This window comes from Amyelois transitella, chromosome 15, assembly GCF_032362555.1.
Source record: "Amyelois transitella isolate CPQ chromosome 15, ilAmyTran1.1, whole genome shotgun sequence".
In the NCBI taxonomy this organism is placed as follows: domain Eukaryota; kingdom Metazoa; phylum Arthropoda; class Insecta; order Lepidoptera; family Pyralidae; genus Amyelois; species Amyelois transitella.
Window position 1 is genome coordinate 8634864 of NC_083518.1, and position 19215 is coordinate 8654078.

The 19215-nt window shown below is 36.9% G+C and overlaps 2 protein-coding genes across 2 annotated transcripts; both read right to left on the minus strand.

Moving 5' to 3' along the window:
• Positions 1-440: 440 nt before the first annotated feature.
• On the minus strand, positions 441-4595 carry LOC106130286 (connectin-like). Its single transcript, XM_013329099.2, has 2 exons — positions 3560-4595; positions 441-910 (listed from the first exon to the last, which is right to left on the minus strand). The coding sequence occupies exons 1-2, from the start codon at positions 4593-4595 to the stop codon at positions 441-443; spliced, it is 1506 nt and encodes a 501-aa protein (XP_013184553.2).
• A 12781-nt stretch (positions 4596-17376) lies between these two features.
• Positions 17377-18177, minus strand: LOC132902582 (uncharacterized). Its single transcript, XM_060948358.1, has one exon. It carries the CDS (start codon positions 18175-18177, stop codon positions 17377-17379), a length of 801 nt encoding a protein of 266 aa, XP_060804341.1.
• Positions 18178-19215: the final 1038 nt, after the last annotated feature.

The window sequence follows — 19215 nt, forward strand, 5'->3', positions numbered from 1 at the left end:
GTAAAGAAATGTATACCACCTTTGATATATGTAATGATAGGAACACGTTTATATAGATATATACTTTCGAAGCACGTTGAAATGTGTCAATCTCATTTATTGTCAATAAATAAAAAAATGGAGCATATTTAAAACAAAACTGCTAACTGTAATTGCATATTAGGTAATTATGTTTAACACCTGACTTTTCAAAAAGCTTACAACTATCCCATTATTTCAGCTTTCTGTACTTTTGTTCTTATATTAAAAGTTCATATTCAAATATTCCACATATTTGAATATTGAAAGCAAGCATTACAAATTAAATATCAATTATGTTAATGCCGAAAAATACCAGTGCCTTTAATTATCAAACATACACTTAACAGATTAAGAAACTTCAAATAAGACTTAACCTACATCGTATATCTCAATTATTTAAAAATTAATCAGCAGAAACGCTACAACATTTTAGCAATAAGTACTAATACTATCCAATTAAACGGTATTAAGCTCTTAAAACTCGACGAGGTTTTATAGTACTTCACTTCGTCCTGAGTAGGCGGCGAGTAGGACGCTTCGTAACTTAGCCTATTAGGACAAGGGAGCGTCTCGGCTGGTATATCTAGAAGTTTCCTCCGATGTTCTATTTTAGACTCGTCAATTTCTGTCTCTTGATCTTGCATGGCTTCTTCGTAAATTTTGTCCTCATCAAAATTTTCTTCTATGTCGGCGTAATCATTTTTGTAGACTGTGTTGAGTTTTAAAGGTGATTCGGTTTTTTCTATTTTAGGAATAACTTGGTTCGGTTTTGATTTACCGTCCATTATGCAGTTGAGTCTAGCAAGTGATGCTTTCAGTCGTTTGCTTCTCGTTTCGTTTTTTAGCTTGTGTAGCCATGACAGTCTACAATCGCACGTGAGTCTGTTGCCTGTAACAATAAAAAAACCTTTTTTTTCTGTTTACGGAACATATTAAACGGCTTGAGTAAGCCTCGAAGTACGTTAAGCTATATGTATTCGAGTCTTCGAGATTTTTGGTTCTGTCTACCCCGTAAGCGTTAAGACGTGATTATAAGTATGTATGTCGATTGATCTCACGACAATCAGAAACAAATGTGAATAGATTAAGTCTTAGATCATTCCTACTGTATGGCAGAACCAAAAGCAATTCTGGCAAGCAAACAAACCACTAACCGAATTAACACAAAGCATAGTAAATCACAGGTGAATTCAGGTTGCAGATGCAGGTTTTAACCGCCTTTGTTTGTGGGAAGTTACTCAATTCAATTTGATTTAAGATTAGCGATAAATTCTAATCAGATACATATATATATTAATTTGAAAGAGGATTTTGGGACCAAAATTGAAAAGTGTATGTAGAGAGAATGGATGAGGATAGATTGAGGACAAGAATTTATAAGACAGAACTGACTGCAAAAGTTGTATAAGGCCGGCCTTGTCGAATTTTTAAGGACCAAATTTCGAATGTCTTAAAATAGGGAGATGTTAGGAGTGCCCGTAACCGTCGAATATGGATGAAAGGAGTTATGAGTATAGAGGAAGCGCAAGAGGTCTGTAAGGATCGTAGCAAGCAGAAATCTATAGTCTCTGCCTACCCCAATAAGAAACAGGCGTAATGGTATATATGTAGTTAAATATAAATAAAAAGGGATCTAACTGACTGATTATGATTAATTGACGTTTGAAATTTGGCAAATTTTCCATATATGGTGAGTAGCACTAAAAGACTATTTCTCGAAATTCCCGCGGGAACAGTGACTCATGGAACTTATCGTTTCGCGTGGGTAGATTTAATTACAAAAATAAATTATTTTTAATACGATTTTCTTAGCTTTTATCCCGATTGCTTCCTCAATTAGGTCCTAGAATATGCCTACAAATAATGAAAGTTAGGTTATCCGAATCCATCATAGATCATGATAATATTTTTTTACAATTTTATGTATATTTTGTTTAAAAAAAATTTACATCAAAATATTGATTTATTGAATAATTAAATGGCGATCACTTTGATGTCCACAATAAACGAGCCGGACGAATACCACACGGCATTTGCATAATCTGAAAATTTTCCAAGAAAAATATACTCTTTCCGCCTTTGACTGAGTATCGCCCCAATTATTGGTCACACAAAAATTTGTTTACCTTCCCAAAACAATCGAGTAAATAAAGAAACCTACCAAATCATGAGAAAGAATGGCATTTCTGGACTTTTGTTTGATTCGGTCGGTAGATCAGGAAATATATAGTCGTCGTAAAAATGCCACAAACAACAGTGAAATGAATGTATAAAAAAGGAATCATTTTCACTGCGTAAAATTTTTGATTTTGTTCTATTCTACTCTACTCACAGGATTTTTCATACAGAATAGGACGACCAAACGACCGGAAAGGGGTAAATGTTGACATAATGTACATACATACATATAGTCACATCTGTATCCCTTGCGAGGGAGATAGAGCCAACGGTCTTGAAGAGACTGAAGGCCACGTTCAGCTGTATGGTTTTATGATAGAATTGAGATTCAAAAAGTGACAGATTGTTAGCCCATCACCTGCAAGAGGAATCCTGCAAATTTATTAGCTTATTATTTTACGACATTCATTGAAAAAGAAATACAATCCTTTTTCCCGGAAAGGCAGGTTTTAACTTGATTATACTCACTGCTTTGAGACACCGAAAATACAAGTTAACCCAGCTAACACTATCATTCGTGGAGATGTATTTGTATAAGACTCGACAACAAAAATCATTGACCATAAATGATAACTTTCTGACTTACATACCTATATTAGTTTAAGTAATAATAATCGATACTCTTACGGTGATTGAAAACATTAGACAATTGAAGAAGCTTACCTTGTAAAAGCCGTTCTCAAAACCGTAACCCCATGAGAGATAAAGAGAAAATAACGATTTCTCATCATCAAAGTTTGAAATTAGAATATTCTACTATCGTGATATACTAAGAATAGAAATTATTATAAAATCCTTTTGTGGTTATTTGAATAGTTTTGTTGAATTTTCCGATCCCAAATCCCATGTCCGGGATCTGGTAGCTATTAATATTTTGCGGTTCTGCGGTCAAATCTCAATTAACTGACCCTTTGGTATCGATTTGTTGCCATATGTTGCATGTATGATAAAATTATTGGTTAGAACTTAACAATTGTACACACATAGAGAAACTATGGTTATACATATAAGCACTGTGAAATTAATATGTAAAAAAAAAGAAAATTAATTATTTTACATTTTACATCATTTGCTTATTAAGACTGCAAACAAATTAACCTTTTTGTAGGTTTGTGGATGATCTCAAAATAAATTCTGAAATTGTGACAGGTAATTAGTCCATCGTCTATTTAGCAAATGATACTAATACCTTTGATTTGTACGTTTGCGCGATTAGAGAAATACATGGCATGTTTTTGACCTACTTTCAACTTGATAACCCCAATCAAACGAATCTATTTAAAGGCAAGAAATCTTATTTAATTCTCATTCGGAAACGAACAAGACTCAACTGTAAACAAAGTTTATAAATACAACTCACCATCCAAAGAGATTAAAGCATAATTTGTCTTCATATTTTCCAAAACATTCTGCACAGCCTCCTGCCTCAGCGTTTCCAAATAATTATTTCTCAAGTCCAAGACATTCAACTTTTGAATTTCATCCAGAACGCCGTCGTCTAATGATGCCAACTTATTATCGGCCAAAGAAAGTTTCCTGAGCCCAGCCAAGCCGCCAAAACCTCTGTCTGATATAAATTCTATTTCGTTACCATCCAGGTAAAGTTCCTCGAGGCTCCAAAGTTCCGCGAATGCCAAGTCACCTATCATTGTTAATTTGTTGTTCCTCATATCCAAAGTAATCAGGTTGGACAAGCCCTGGAAGTTCTCCCTTATGAGGACAGTCAGCAAATTGTTGTCGAGATCCAATTTTATCAGATTGTTCAGATGTTTGAAGCAACCGTCATGGAGTATGCTTATTGTATTTTTCGACAGGTATAACCTCTGTAGATTTGGCAGTACGTAAAACACGTCCCTCTTCAGCTCGGAGATCTGATTTTCCACTAAGCTGACATTTGACAGCATTATCAGATGAGCGAACGACATCGTTTCCAATTTGGTTATTTTGTTCTTTGGTAGAATTACTTCCCTTAGGGTCGTGGAGTTTGTGAACGCAAATGAGGGGATGCTGAAAATATTAGCGTATTGAATGTGGATGTATTGTAGGCGCTCTAATCTGACAATAACTTTAGCCGGGATGTACGTCAGTCCTCCATCAGCTCTGACATTGAAGCTTAGTTTTTCTATTTTGGGTTGTGAATAGAAATTGGACCAAAAAGGATCATCTTCGGCGATGCCGCCGTTGAAAACCCAGCAATCAGCTTTGGTGGCTGTCTTTATTTTAATACTTTCGCAGTAGCAATGAACTTTAGAAACACGGTCTTGTATGTCACATATGTTGACGTAATGCGAATAGCTTTTGTCAGTTTTCCATCTCCTCTTGTCGTTTTGCCGACTCTCTGTAACGTTTATTTCGACGATGGCAGCTATCATAAGGATTAAGTATTTGAGATTCATCATTCTGCTATGTTATCGACGCGATGTCCATCTGAAACAAAGAAAAATGTATTTAAGACCAGCGATTATCTGTATTTTTAAAAGATTTTTTTGCTTCACATACACCGCAGATGGCTTTAAAAAAACTAAGAAATCTTAAAGTTTCTACTTTAAGGGTTTTTTTTTATTAATTATCATAGAAATCAAATATTGTAAAAAAAAAAATAAGTTGCCGTAAGTAATACCCCACTAAAGGGATAATTTTGTTCATAGAAGATAACAAAAATAACATAACTATTCATATTAAATAAGGTTTCAATTTAGTATACAAAAAATTATTTTCAAAAAAGCAATGATTCTAATGAAGAAGTTTTCATGTAAATGTTTTCATGACGTAAAACTTTCGCCGTCAAAACATTAAGAACTCGTGCGAGTAAAAACAAAGTAACGAATAAATTATGAATAATTAGGCACACTCTTAGGACGAATGAAAAGTTAATAATAACACTGAAAATAAATTATAATTTAAGTGTTTTTGAAGCTAACAAAGTTGTATTAATATCCAAATAGTAGTAATTTACAATCAACATCCAGCCGTTAATTTCAGTGGTGTGCTTTATCATTAAGCCAAAAAGCTGAACGTGGCCTATCAGTCTTTACAAGACTGTTGGCTCTGTCTACCCCACACGGGATATAGACGTGATTATATGTACGTATGTATGTATGAAAAAAAAACCGTTATGTCTACGTTTCTCATAAAAACGCTCTTATACACGTAATATCATACAACAATATGCTACCAAGATAATAATTTGCAAAACCGGGCCGTTGCTTTTCATGAGAATTACACTTGTCACTTTTGCACGTAAAATATTATGTCGCCAGAGATATAAATGGCAAGAATTGACATTTGGCTCATATTATTTACGAGTGACATGAAGATGTGTCTTCATTCGATTTTACTACGTTATAACAGTGGAAATCTTAGGAAAATGTTGATTCTTAGAGTACACTGAGAATATTACAAAACTCTTTGTTGTTGGATGTTTATTTTTACGTACATATATATAATCACGTATATCCCTTGCGGTGTAGACAGAGCCAACAGTCTTGAAAAGATCAACAGGCCACGTTCAGTTATTTGGCATAATGATAGAATTGAGATTCAAATAGTGACAAGTTGCTAGCCTATCGTCTACCAGAAGAATACTAAGTTTATTAACCTATGCCTTGGTCGCCTTCTCCGACATCTATGAGAATGAGATGGAGTGGTCCTATTCTTCAATGTCGGGAACCACAAGGCAGACTACATATTTAACATATAGCCAGATGACTGTTCAATGTCGTACATACATACATACCATCACGCCTGTCTCCCATTGGGGTAGACAGAGACTATGGATTTCCATTTGCAACGATCTTCACAGACCTCCCACTTCCTCCAAGCTAATTACTCTTTTCATGCATATTCGACGATTACGGGTACTCCCAACATTTCCCTTTTTTAAAACATTCGATGTCAATTCATCAATGTCATCTTCATGTTTATAACTCAATGTGCCTACGATGTAATGACATGCATTTTTGTCAATTTCACTAGCATCATGTACCTACAAACAGAGGAGAATGTATCGTTGCCAACTTTTAATAACGAGACGTGCATTTTTCGTCAAACAAACCTGTTTCATGTTCACGGGATTGAGAATTTTAAGAAGAAAATTTTCAAAAAGAACTTTGAGTAACGTATTTTGTAGATAAGTCAGAAAAAAATTTCGCTGTGTGTATAGCTTTATATCTTACCTAATATATATATATTATATTAGGTAAGATATATAGTAAAAAGAAGTGGTGCCGTATGATTCCCGACGATTTATCAATACAAAAAAGAATAAGATCGCTCCATTTCTTTCCCATGGATGTCGTAAAAGGCGACTAAGGGATAGGCTTACAAACTTGGGATTCTTTTTTAGGCGATGATGGGTTAGCAAACTGTCATTATTTGAATCTCAATTCTATCATTAAGCTTAAAAGCTGAACGTGGGCATTTAGTCTTTTCAAGACTATTGGCTCTGTTTACCCTGGAAGGGATATAGACGTGACCATATGTACGTATGTATGTTTGTCATTAACCGTCTTAGAAACAGGATGATTATTTGCCGTGTCAAATAAGCTTAATAAGCACAGGAAATTGTGATCGTTTCATTCAATTGATCTAATTTAAGCGTTCTACACATCTGTCATATAAGGGCTTTTTACTATTTTGATTAAGCCATCATCATCTTCATCCAGCTTTTGTGACCGTATGAGAATTTAATATCATAATCGAATGACTTGTTTTTGTAACAAATGAAATAATACTATCTAGTCCCTGCCTATCCCTTAGTCGCCCATCCATATCTATTTGGAAAGAGTTGTAATGAGAACCACACAGAATTAAATACATTAAATACGAATAATGCTCTATAATTAGCAAGAGAAAGATAGCAAGAAATATACCTAACCTACGCATTACAAACTAGATGACTTATTAATTTATTTATATACCTTTATGTAGCAATTACATACTCAATAACATTATCATAACATAAATATTTTAAATTTAATTAATTTAGGTAATATATCATCTTCCAATTCTTACAAGGACGGAATCGTGCGACAGAACTAGTTAATAATAAATCATGCAGGTAAACCACTCCAATATTTCAACCAAGACAGTCATGATGTGAATTTTTTCTTTGTCACATTACGAACTTCCGAAAATCTCTCGCATTTCGCAAATAAATTATTTTTCCACCTACACTGCCTTTCAGTTTGCATATAGAAGTATTTTGCATTTTATTCACAATTTTCTTTTCTACCTATCATATAAAATACAAACAAAATACAAAAACAAATAAAAATAAATAATTACCGATGTTTTCTTTTAAATTTATCTGAATGTCTTAATGATGGAATTAAGATTCAGACAGGTTGCTAACCCATCGCCTAAAAGAATGCATAATCATTACGAGCCTAAACGATACGCATATATTTTGTTTTATAATGTTTGTACAATGTTTGTTTGACAAATGAAAATAAAGGATGTAAATTCATAATGCCTAATAATAAACTGGCCCCAAAGGACTCGCATTTCACGAAGCCTGTCCTACATTTTATTATAACCTAATGTAATCATTGGTATCCGTTATAACAAGCTCAAATTTGCGTAGGTTTTGTAAATAATTCTGTTTATTAGTTTATTATATAAGGGATCATTTCTCCTGACTTTGGTTCCGATCGCGTCCATACTCATTGACTGCCTCTGTGGCGCAGCGGTAGTACGCTTGTCTGCGAGACCGGAGGTCCCGGGTTCGAATCTCGTAACACAAGTCTCGAGCTTACTTCGAGGCTAACTCAAACTGTGTAATTTGTCCCATATATATTTATTTATTTATTAATACTCGCGTGGCATTTGCAAGGACCCGTACATGGTCGATATCCCCACCCTTCGAACTGTTATTACTGTTATTTGTAATTCCCTCGCCGTATCTCAAAAGCCATTGATTAATCTCAGCATTTTGTGTTTTTAAACTTCTTTTATATGACATTATGGATAAGTTGAACAAATCAAGGTCATTGTAAATGTTATTATAACTATGACAAGCGCGGTACAAGAATGTATTCCGAATGTAATTCGTTTTAGCATATGGAACATGGAAAAGCAATTTAATTCTAGAATTTGGGCGAGTTCTATCACTAAGAGCACATAAGGTCTAAAACTGTAATTAAATAAACAAATAATATAACATAAGTATTCCTTAGAGAGTAACTGAACCCTACAAGTCCCATCAACGCACCTAATAATCTTATCTAAAATGCCAAACTTGAAATTACTTAATAATCCTTCCGTTCCGCCGGCATCGCTCCTATTGCTCTCATTAAAGTTAATTAATGTTTCATTAAGACATTAGGACTTAAGTCGCGTAATCACCACGAGAAATTGTAGAGAACTCATATTTATACGACAAACTAGGCTATTGCCCGCGGTTACGCTTGTTTGATATTGTTGCCACAGGATTCGAGTCTAAAACTGGTTTTTGAGTTGTGGCCTGTGAACTAATTGAAACCTTTAATTTTCCAACGATTCATCAACAGAATGAACTTCTACTTAGAATAGAAACTCAAAAATTACGAACAATTTCGGGGTAAAATATATTGTTCTAAGTTCTTTGCTACTTTGCGGATTCTTTTATTTGTAATTTGAGTAAGTTAATCGATCAGGTAGTTAATCAAAATGGATGGAATCCAAGTAATTCTTTATTGCATATGGGGTAAATAAACCAATACAAAAATTGGGTTGAGAAACATGATTTTGACCTTCGCCTAAAAGATTTGATTGCGAACCTTCTCGATAGTTTATTTAAGATGACAATAACACTTACATATTTTTATGAATTTATTTTAAAACCGAATGGACAAAAACATTTTATAATTAAAAATGCGAATGTCCATCATTACTTACACTTATTCACACTTGAACTTACTTATTAAGCAGTTAGAAGTCCCTAAAAGGTCGTCACTATGTTTCAATTAGCAAAGTTTAATGACCTTTTACTTTATTATTAAAGAGGCAACATAGAGTAGCAGTCACCCAAGAGGTTTATGAGTGGACACAACCGTAGGGTGACAAATTTATGTGTCCTGTGATAATAAACAGGGAATACAATGCAGGAGTTAGAACTACTAGATGTGGCTGTGAAATCCATTAAATTTTTGTTTTTTTTTTTTAATTTAAGGATTTTCTAAGCACGGATTATTGTATAAAACCACGATACCTCGCAATAAATAACATAAATAAATACAGAACACTTGTGCTTTTGAAGTGCGTAAAACTTTGATCATTATAAATGTTGCTAACTGAAACTGTTGCAAGAAAACCACAGGATACCTTGGACCCGAATGTTTTTTTTTAGGATGCAATCACATGACGTCCCACCACAGATAAACAAGAACAGAACAAGAAGAATTTCTCACACATCTCAAACTTCTTTGAACATTTAGTCAAACAAATAGTGAACTAATATTAATAACCTCAATACATGCCAAAGCTCAAAAAAAAATCTCAATATAACAATATGTCACATCTATTTTACTTAAATCTGTGGTGGCGTTAATAAATTAAGGCAATGCAATGTGCACAGCGTCACAGGGGCGCGTCATCCTTTTAACTTAGAGGCTTTGTGTGGTGATTAACTGTTATATACTCATGGCAGCTCGTTTTCAGATTAAACTTTAATTCGGGCGAAAATTAGTTTCTGAATAATAAAAATTTGCGGAGTAACGTACCAACACTGTATATAAGAAATTGTTCCCACTTTTGAACTGAGTTAATTTTCTACGGGGGTTTTAATCGAAGCTTCGCTATTATGAAAAAGTCTTATTTCTAGATAAATTTCAATCAATAACGTCTTCTAAATGAATTCTGTCCTTTTAGTCTGTGCATTAATAGATACTTTATTTTGCATTAATATTTATAGTCACCATTTCCTCTTAGAATTTGTCTTTACCAATAAAATAATTTGTTTAACTACTATAAATATATTTATAATGGTAACAAGGAAGCAAGACAGCAAGAACTTAGACTTATGAAAAATTTTGTACAGAGGCACTTTTTATATAAAATTAAATAGTATTTTAATGAATGTATCTCCCTGATGAGATTCCATTTATATGCTTACGTTGATGAAAATAAATATATATCACATCATAATTACGAGAAACTAATTTATTTTCAAGCCAGGACCCCATTATGCAAGAGCTAACCAATTTAGCCAGCCAGCAAATAGTGTAACTATGTGCACAAATTGATTTTCCACTAAATCGCTTGCACGTTATTCGGAGTTAACACTCTATCAGTCAGCCCTTTGGTCCAACAGACACCTGTAACGTCTGCTGGCCTATTCAATAATTGTGATAAGGGTTATGAGGTTCAGGGCTCCATCAGAACTTAAAATATGAAGGGAAGAAAAGACGTATCTTATCCATATAAATTGGAGTATTATTGACTTTATAGGTGAACTTAATGCTAATAGCAATATCTACCAGTCAACTTTTAAAAACTGCAAACAGTTAAATAATCTGATGTCAATTTGGGAGAAAAGAAAGAAAAGTTATATTTATAGATACATAAATAATAATATAGATAAACATTCATTTATTCCCATAACTTAGAAATGTAGCATTATTCCGCTTTCTGATAAGGCGTGTACATTTTTCTTAAAATAATGCTTGTTGGATGTATGTCATATAAACACAAATCACGTTTTTATCTCTTACAAGGGTAGACAGAACCAATGATCATGTTCAAACGTTACGTTCAGCTGGATGTCTTAGTGATGACTCACTGTCTGTCATTGTCACTTCAGAATCACATGTTGCTAACCCAACGCTGCAAAGGTTATTAGCCATTCCCTTGACTGAACTTACACATTGCATTGAAAAAGAAGCAGTTATTACAGACAAAAGCATATCAACCTGTCTGAATTCACCTTGCGGTTGACTGTACTTTTTTACACATTTTCTACACGACCTGACCAGCATGATCTAACGACTGTGTTTTTTTTTTCTGTTTTTCTTTTTTTTTATGGTGCAATAAAGAGTTTATCTATATATGAACTTGCACTAGAAAAACTCATTCCCTCAGTCACAATTTACGCAACCATTTTCTCTTTAATTTTTTCATATAAAGCAGAAAATCATAACATTCCATTCCACGTAAAGACCTCATCTGCAATAATAGTAACGAGCGGAGTGAAGACGTAATATTTCACGATTTGCCATTCTATGAAACCGTGAGTAAGCTATCTAAAGAGAAATCACTGTATAAGATCTACCGTTCATAATTCCTCTTAAGAACAGAATTTCTTAGAACCAAATGGATCAAACGCAGCATCATCTTTTAATTAAGATAGTATAAGTAAATTGAATTTAGTTTCTGTTGATTTATAATAATAAAGTTTAAGCTAGTTCGTAAATTACCAACCATAGAGAATTTAGTTCTTTTAGTTGTGTCTTTACTTCAAAAACATGTTCGCTTTAAACTTATTTTCATTTTGTACCAATTAACTGAATAAGTGATGTCACTATGATCCAATAATGGTTAGTTTCCCCTGCAATGGTTACGAAAGACAGACGGGAGATGTTTGTAAGAAATCTGTTCAAGCCTTCGAACAATATCTAGGTTTCACGAGAATCAATTTCACATATAAGATGGCAAATTACATTTGCTTATTTTTAGAAATGCTCTTTTATTTTATATCTGTGCATTGGATTATGACAACACTTTTTCACCTCCATGCATAGAACTCGCCATGTAAATGTATTTTAGAATTCATTTTAAACGTGCACACTTCAAAAGCTCCTGTGTCTGACGGCTACCATATGATGTGGACACATGAACAAATATACACAATTAAAGGACGTCATCTAATGTGTGCGACGGTTCTTAGAACTAGATCAGGATAATCCATATATTTTCAGCAGATTTAGGCAAGTAAAGGAACAATCATTGAATGCCGATTGCTTGAGTAAATATCCTCCGGCTGATTAAAATTATAATGATCAAAAGAATAAGTAATTTAATCTAATCATCTAAGCAACTGCCATTCAAAAAAGATTAGGTTGTTTTTAACATTGTCACAAAGGTAGGTTGTCATCTAATGAACATAACTCACAAATGAGTCGAGTAAAGACAAGAGTAGCTGACTTTGCCACTTCAGGATCCTGTTTATTTACTATATATACGGACAACGGGTACCAAGACGAAGCTCGCTATAAGAATAATAATAGATTTAATTAAATTATCCTTCTCATTTTAATCATAGCATTTTCTTGTATTTTTAAAAGCTATCTCTCATTGGTGAAGTCAAGTGAAGCATACGCAAGCAACGCCTATCACTGTTTCGCTTTTTATTATGACGTAAAAAGGGGACCGCGATAGTTTATCGCTGTGCATTTTTTTCCTTTTCTGTGTCAAAGTTTGTGTTGATAACTTTAACTTCAATTTATTTGCTTTCGTTTGTTGAAAAAACATTATTATTGGTCTTCTTTTCTTTATCATAATTTTTTCTCTCTCTTATTCTTTCTCCCTCTATTGTTTATTAAACAAGAGAGAAAAAAAAATAACTAGAATAATAAATAAGTAGTGCCCTTGTACTAAATTTCTTCTTAATCTGAGTTCTAATCGTATTTTTTTCCTTGATGTCCATAAATATAAAGAATTTTTATGAACTCTGTACGTGGTCAGTATGTATTTACTCATGGGTAGCATTGGCAACAAAGTTTGCAGCGCTCCAGAAAACACATTTTTGCAACTAGGACGTGACACATTTAGATGTTCGCTTTTCATGAAAATGTTTATAAAAAAATATGCTTATATTATAAAAATACATGAAACCTATTTTATCACCAAAATTTTGTATATACATACAAACATACATATAATCACGTCTATATCCCTTGCGGGGTAGACAGAGCCAACAGTCTTGAAAAGACTGATAGGCCACGTTCAGCTATTTGGCTTTAAGATAAAATTGAGATTCAAATAGTGACATGTTGCTAGCCTGTCGCCTAAAATAAGAATTCCAAGTTTATAAGCCTACCCCTTGGTTGCCTTTTACGACATCCATGGTAGAGAGATGGAATAGTCCCATTCTTTTCTATTGGTGCCGGTAATCACACGGCACTTTTTATATATCTATTATGGAATATACATAAAGGCATTGCTCTTTTACTGAGGGGTAGGCAGAGACTGCATTTTTACATGCTTCAAGGTCGCCGGATATATAAACTTGCTTTTTTTAATGTTTCGTCTGAGAGTTTAACTCGCTGACACGCAAAGATAAAAGATAAATTAAAACCGTTTATTTTATAGGAAAATTTAATTAGCCTGTAAGCTAAAACAAGTGAACTTAAAGTATTAGCTTACCAGTCCAGCAAATAGTGATAGAACAGGTAAATTAGTAAACAAAACGCAAAATCAAATAACAAATAAAATGTATATCTATAACAAAGCTAACGGTGCATTGACTCATTTAATGCAATGTTCACTGAATTATGGCCTGAACAAATTAACTAGTTACTATTGAATTAGTCAGCCGTCGGCTAATTGGGTAAAGCGATTTGCCAATTATGGATGGACGCGCCTGAAATTATGAAATATATCCCGGAGGGGTAGGCAGAGACTACATTCCGATTATTTTTCTCGCATAATTCTACATAACATTCTACCGGAGTAGTACAATGAAGTTTATAAAAAAATATGTATATAATTGTAGCGATAGATTCAAAGCTTACTTGATAGAAGGTGAAGCGCAGTCAGAGTAAGAGAATAGGTAAATGGATATAGGATGAAATAAAAGAATTAAATTAATATTCAAGCGTATAGCAACAAACGGGCCTAGAAATACAATCAAATTGACACTTGTCAAACTGTCATTTTTTCATTTTACTTGTCCGCCGAATTTATGGCAGGACGAAAGAGTTCCGCGTATGAGTAGTGATATAGGTTGTCCGTTTATTACTAAAATATAATTTTATTTATTCACATTAATATTATTTACAAGTGTGATCCCTACATCAGCCCCCCCTTGAGACCGTCAAGGGCGATAATAGTCGGGGAATCTTACCTTACGACCTGATCTAGTTTTTGTATTTACTTCTCGATCAGGTGGGTTCTGATTCTCTGACTGTGGTACATGACGTGTATCGGTGTCGTGTTTGTCATGCTTTTGTGAAGTATGTTTGTGTGATGCGTGATCTGAAGGTATGTATGGAGTGGTGTCTGGGTCACACAGTATGTAGGCCGGCTTGACTCGGTCTATCGATACCGTGACTCTTTTACCCCTAACCAAGATAGTGAATACCTTATTATCTCGCCGAAGTACCTCATATGGTCCGGAATATGCAGGTTTCAAGGCGCCACCAACCGTGCAATCACGCAAAAATACATGAGTGCAAGTGGTTAAATCCTTGAAAACGAATGTTGGACGTTTTCCCCCATGATGAGAGGCTGGTGTGGGCTTCAGGCTTTGGACTATATTCCTAAGTCTTGAAGTGAACTCCGTCAAGTCTAAGGGACAGTCAGTTTCAGAATCAAAAAATTCACCTGGCAGACGCAACGGTTCGCCATACACCATTTCTGCTGAGGTAGTTCGTAAGTCGTCCTTGAACGCGCTGCGGACACCCAGCAATACAAGAGGGAGAGACTCGATCCAATTTGTGTTACCGTGGCAGATTATGGCAGATTTCAGCTGCCGATGAAATCTTTCCACGAGGCCATTACAGGCGGGATGATAGGCTGTTGTTCGGCGATGAGTAAATCCAGCGATGCGCGAAAGATTTCCGAATAACGCTGATTCAAACTGTCTGCCACGATCTGTCACGATATCAGCAGGGCAACCAAACCTAGAAATCCAGCCACTGAGTAAGGCTTTTGCAACTGCCTCGGCCGTAATTTCTTCTAAGGGTATTGCCTCAGGCCAACGCGTAAAACGGTCGATGGCTGTGAGACAATACTTGTAACCTTGGCATGAAGGTAATGGTCCGATCAGGTCAATATGGATGAATTTGAAGCGAGCTGCAGGAAGTTTGAAGTTGCTGAGAGGAGCACTAGTATGACGCGTGATCTTAGACTGTTGGCACGCTATGCATGCTCTCACCCAGTTCCTACAGTCCTTTTTCACCTCCGGCCAAACATAACGTTCAGAGACCAATCTGGCTGTTGCCTTGGCACCAGGGTGGCTGAGACAATGTAGACTCTCGAACACCCTTCTCCGTAACAGCTTGGGAACAAACGGTCGTACCATGTCTGTGCTGGTGTCACAAAACAGCTCTGTGTTGGAACCTGGAATCCTGACTTTCTTAAGGCACAGTGAAGTCGTACCTTCTGCAAGTTGCCTAAGCTCTGGATCAGAACGTTGAGCAGCAGCCAGCTGTTCTGAATCGATTGGCTGGGAAATTTCCTCAACTCGGGAAAGGGTATCAGCTACCACGTTGTCCTTACCGGAGATGTGACGTATGTCGGTGGTAAACTGCGCAATCAGATCCAGGTGTCGGAACTGTCTTGGCGAGCAGTTTTCCTTTCGACTTTGGAAGGCAAAAGTCAGGGGCTTGTGGTCGGTGTAGACCGTAAAAGTTCTAGCTTCGAGCATGTGCCTAAAATATTTTATGCTCTCATAAATGGCGAGCAATTCTCGATCGTAGGGTGAGTATTTCTGTTGGGAAGGACTCAGCCCACGAGAGAAAAATGCCAATGGCTCCCAGGACTCACCATCAGTCTGTTGCTGTAACACCGAACCGATAGCTCTGTCTGACGCATCAGTAACAAGCGCCAACCTTGCGTCACACTTGGGATGAGCCAGCAAGGCGGCCTGACACAGACCTTCTTTGCAGGCTTCAAAAGCCTCACGTGACTTACCAGTAATATGTACCGGGTGTGAACCTTTGACTGATCCTGTCAGCAGTGCGTTTAGAGGACCTTGTTGTTTAGCGGCGCCTGAAATAAATCTACGATAAAAGTTCACCATACCCAAGAAGCGGCGTAGTTCTTTTACCGTCTTTGGGATAGGGAAATTGGTGATGGCTTCGACCTTTTCAGGTAGGGGTGTGGTACCTTTACCTGAAATTCTATAGCCTAAAAAGGTTACCTCAGACGCGCCAAAGACACACTTCGCCGTGTTGACGACCATGCCGTAATGCTTGAGTCTTTCGAAGAGTTGACGAAGGTGCTCTTCGTGGGTCTTCTGATCCTTCGAGAAGACCAGAAAATCGTCCAGATATGCATAGGTAAAATCCAGGCCCCGCAGCATCTCATCGACAAATCGCTGAAACGTCTGTCCGGCATTACGAAGTCCGAACGTCATGAACGGAAATTCGTAAAGACCGAACGGCGTTGTGATCGCTGTCTTCGCTATGTCGTCTAGATTGACCGGGATCTGGTTGTAGGCCTTCACCAAATCAATGGTAGAGAAGACGGTGCAGCCTGATAGAGAGTAGGAAAAATCATGAATGTGTTTAATGGGGTATCTGTCGGGTATTGTCCGGGCATTCAGCATGCGGTAATCCCCACAAGGACGCCACCCATTGTCCTTCTTGGGCGCAAGATGAAGGGGTGAAGCCCATGCTGATTCGGAAGGCCGACAAGTACCATTCTGTAACATAGACTCGAATTCCGATTTAGCAATTTTCAGTTTATCAGGCGCAAGCCTACGGGGAGTGCAAGAGACCGGTGGCCCAGGTGTAGTGCGGATGTGATGGACAGTGTTGTGGTGCAGTGTACGATGTATTCCATGTGGGCGAGTGATTTCGGGAAATTTTGCTAGTATGTTGTGATAGACAGAGTTACCAGAAACCACCTTCACGGAAGAAATACTTTCGTTACTAAAGGCAAGCGAAGCCACGGTCGCGACCATAGTGTTACCGTCGATAAGGCGTTGATTTCGGACATCTACTATAATATTGTAATGTGATAAGAAATCCACGCCTATTATCGCCCTCGTTACGTCGGCTACAATAAAATGCCAAGCAAAGTCACGACGCAGCCCTAGGTTTAGTACGCAATGATAGAAACCGTACGTATTTATGATTGACCCGTTAGCGGCACACAATTCAAAATTTGTTTTCGCACGATAATCTTTTAAAAATTTGCGAGGAAATACACACAAATCACTACCTGTATCTACTAACAATTGTAATTTCGTCCGTCTGTCCGTAACAAACAAGCGACCGGTACTTGGGCAGTCGTCGGTCGCCATTATCGACTGCCTTACGCATTTCCCGTATAGTCACACGGCTTGATACATCTTTTTGCTTTATCACCGAACTTGTAGTGATACCAGCATGTCGGGAACTTCCTGTAATTCGAGTGCGATCTTGTTGACGTAGAGCGACCTCGCCGACTTGAAGACTGCCTGGTTCTTGACTTTGACCGCGACATACGGTCGACCTTGTCAGCTAGCGCTTCGACTTGTCGTGTTAACGCAGCAATCTCACTCGACCCGTTATCGTGTTTTGTGGAAACTCCTGCTGCTTGCAAATTCGGTGATACTGCATCCAGTACTTGATCAGCTAGCTCGGCGACCTCATCGAGTTTCATCCTAGCCTGCGACGCAATGATGAATTGTACGCTGTTGGGTAAACGGCTGGCCCAGAGAGTTCTGAGTAAATCGTCTGGCACCTCAGAACCAGCTAATCCCCTTAACCGCCGCAGGAACTGCGATGGTTTGCGATCTCCCAATTCTTCATGATGAAGTAGTTGCTGGACCTGCTTTTCGCGGGACGCTGACAACCTCTTTACGAGCTCTGATTTAAGCGTCTCATACTTATCTGCCGTAGCTGGCGCCTCGATAATATCTTCGACGATCTCCACGTACTGAGGTTCTAGATGCGATACTGCATAGTGGTATTTCGTCGCCTCTGACGTAACTCCAGCTAGAACAAATTGGCTTTCCAGCGAAGCAAACCAAAGCTTCGGTTTCGACGGATAAAAAGGAGGTACTCTTACGCCTACGCGATCCAAGGAAAGCGGCTCTCCGGCTCTTTTGTTCTCACTCCTTGATTGCGACATCGTGTTTAAGCGGGGTCACCAATGTAGCGATAGATTCAAAGCTTACTTGATAGAAGGTGAAGCGCAGTCAGAGTAAGAGAATAGGTAAATGGATAAGGATGAAATAAAAGAATTAAATTAATATTCAAGCGTATAGCAACAAACGGGCCTAGAAATACAATCAAATTGACACTTGTCAAACTGTCATTTTTTCATTTTACTTGTCCGCCGAATTTATGGCAGGACGAAAGAGTTCCGCGTATGAGTAGTGATATAGGTTGTCCGTTTATTACTAAAATATAATTTTATTTATTCACATTAATATTATTTACAAGTGTGATCCCTACATAATCATCAGTCCACCCTCAGTAAACTTTTACGGCGATAGAAGTCGCGGGCAATAACTACCTAACATATCTACTTTTTTCGCTCCATCCACATTCATTCCTACATCCCTAAAAAAAACAGTACAAAAAGTAACTCATAGATAATTTCGTAATACAAGAGCGATTTGCCAATTATGACGTTTGGTACGAAGCGAACACGAATTGAAATTCTGCCTGGACTAATGAAGCTATTGTAGGAATCGTTTCGGCAGACGGTTTTTGCTCGCAATTAACCGGAAAACCGGTTCGGATGCGGTCAATTTAAACAGTTGTCTACGGTGCTACAATTGTCGTGCGTACTCTTAATTACTTGTAACCTAGATTGGATTCTGATTTTGCAATGGTAAGTTTTTGCTGCCATAGATTTAAGAATAGTATGAGCCTATAGAACTGGAATGCTCGGATGGTTTGGTCACGTAGAAAGGATAAATGTAAACAGATTGACACATTGGCTTATAAAACTTGGGATTCATCTTTTTGGCGACGAGCTAGCAACCTGTCACTACTTGAATCTCAATTCTATCATAACGCCATACAGCTAAACGTGGTATATCGGTGTTTTCGGGACTCCTGGATCTGTTTACTCCGCAAGGGACGTAGATGTAACATACATATAGTATGTAGATTAACTAAGCGAATATATAAGGAAACTGCGGAGCTTGCAGAGAGCTTA

Excerpts from the sequence above, each read along its gene's own strand:
- LOC106130286 (XM_013329099.2), bottom strand. The coding sequence starts at position 4,595 with ATGAATCTCAAATACTTAATCCTTATGATAGCTGCCATCGTCGAAATA. Across the intron at positions 911-3,559 it reads TGCTTTAATCTCTTTGGATG|GCAACAGACTCACGTGCGAT; the intron begins GTGAGTTGTATT and ends TTATTGTTACAG.
- LOC132902582 (XM_060948358.1), bottom strand. The coding sequence starts at position 18,177 with ATGTCGCAATCAAGGAGTGAGAACAAAAGAGCCGGAGAGCCGCTTTCC.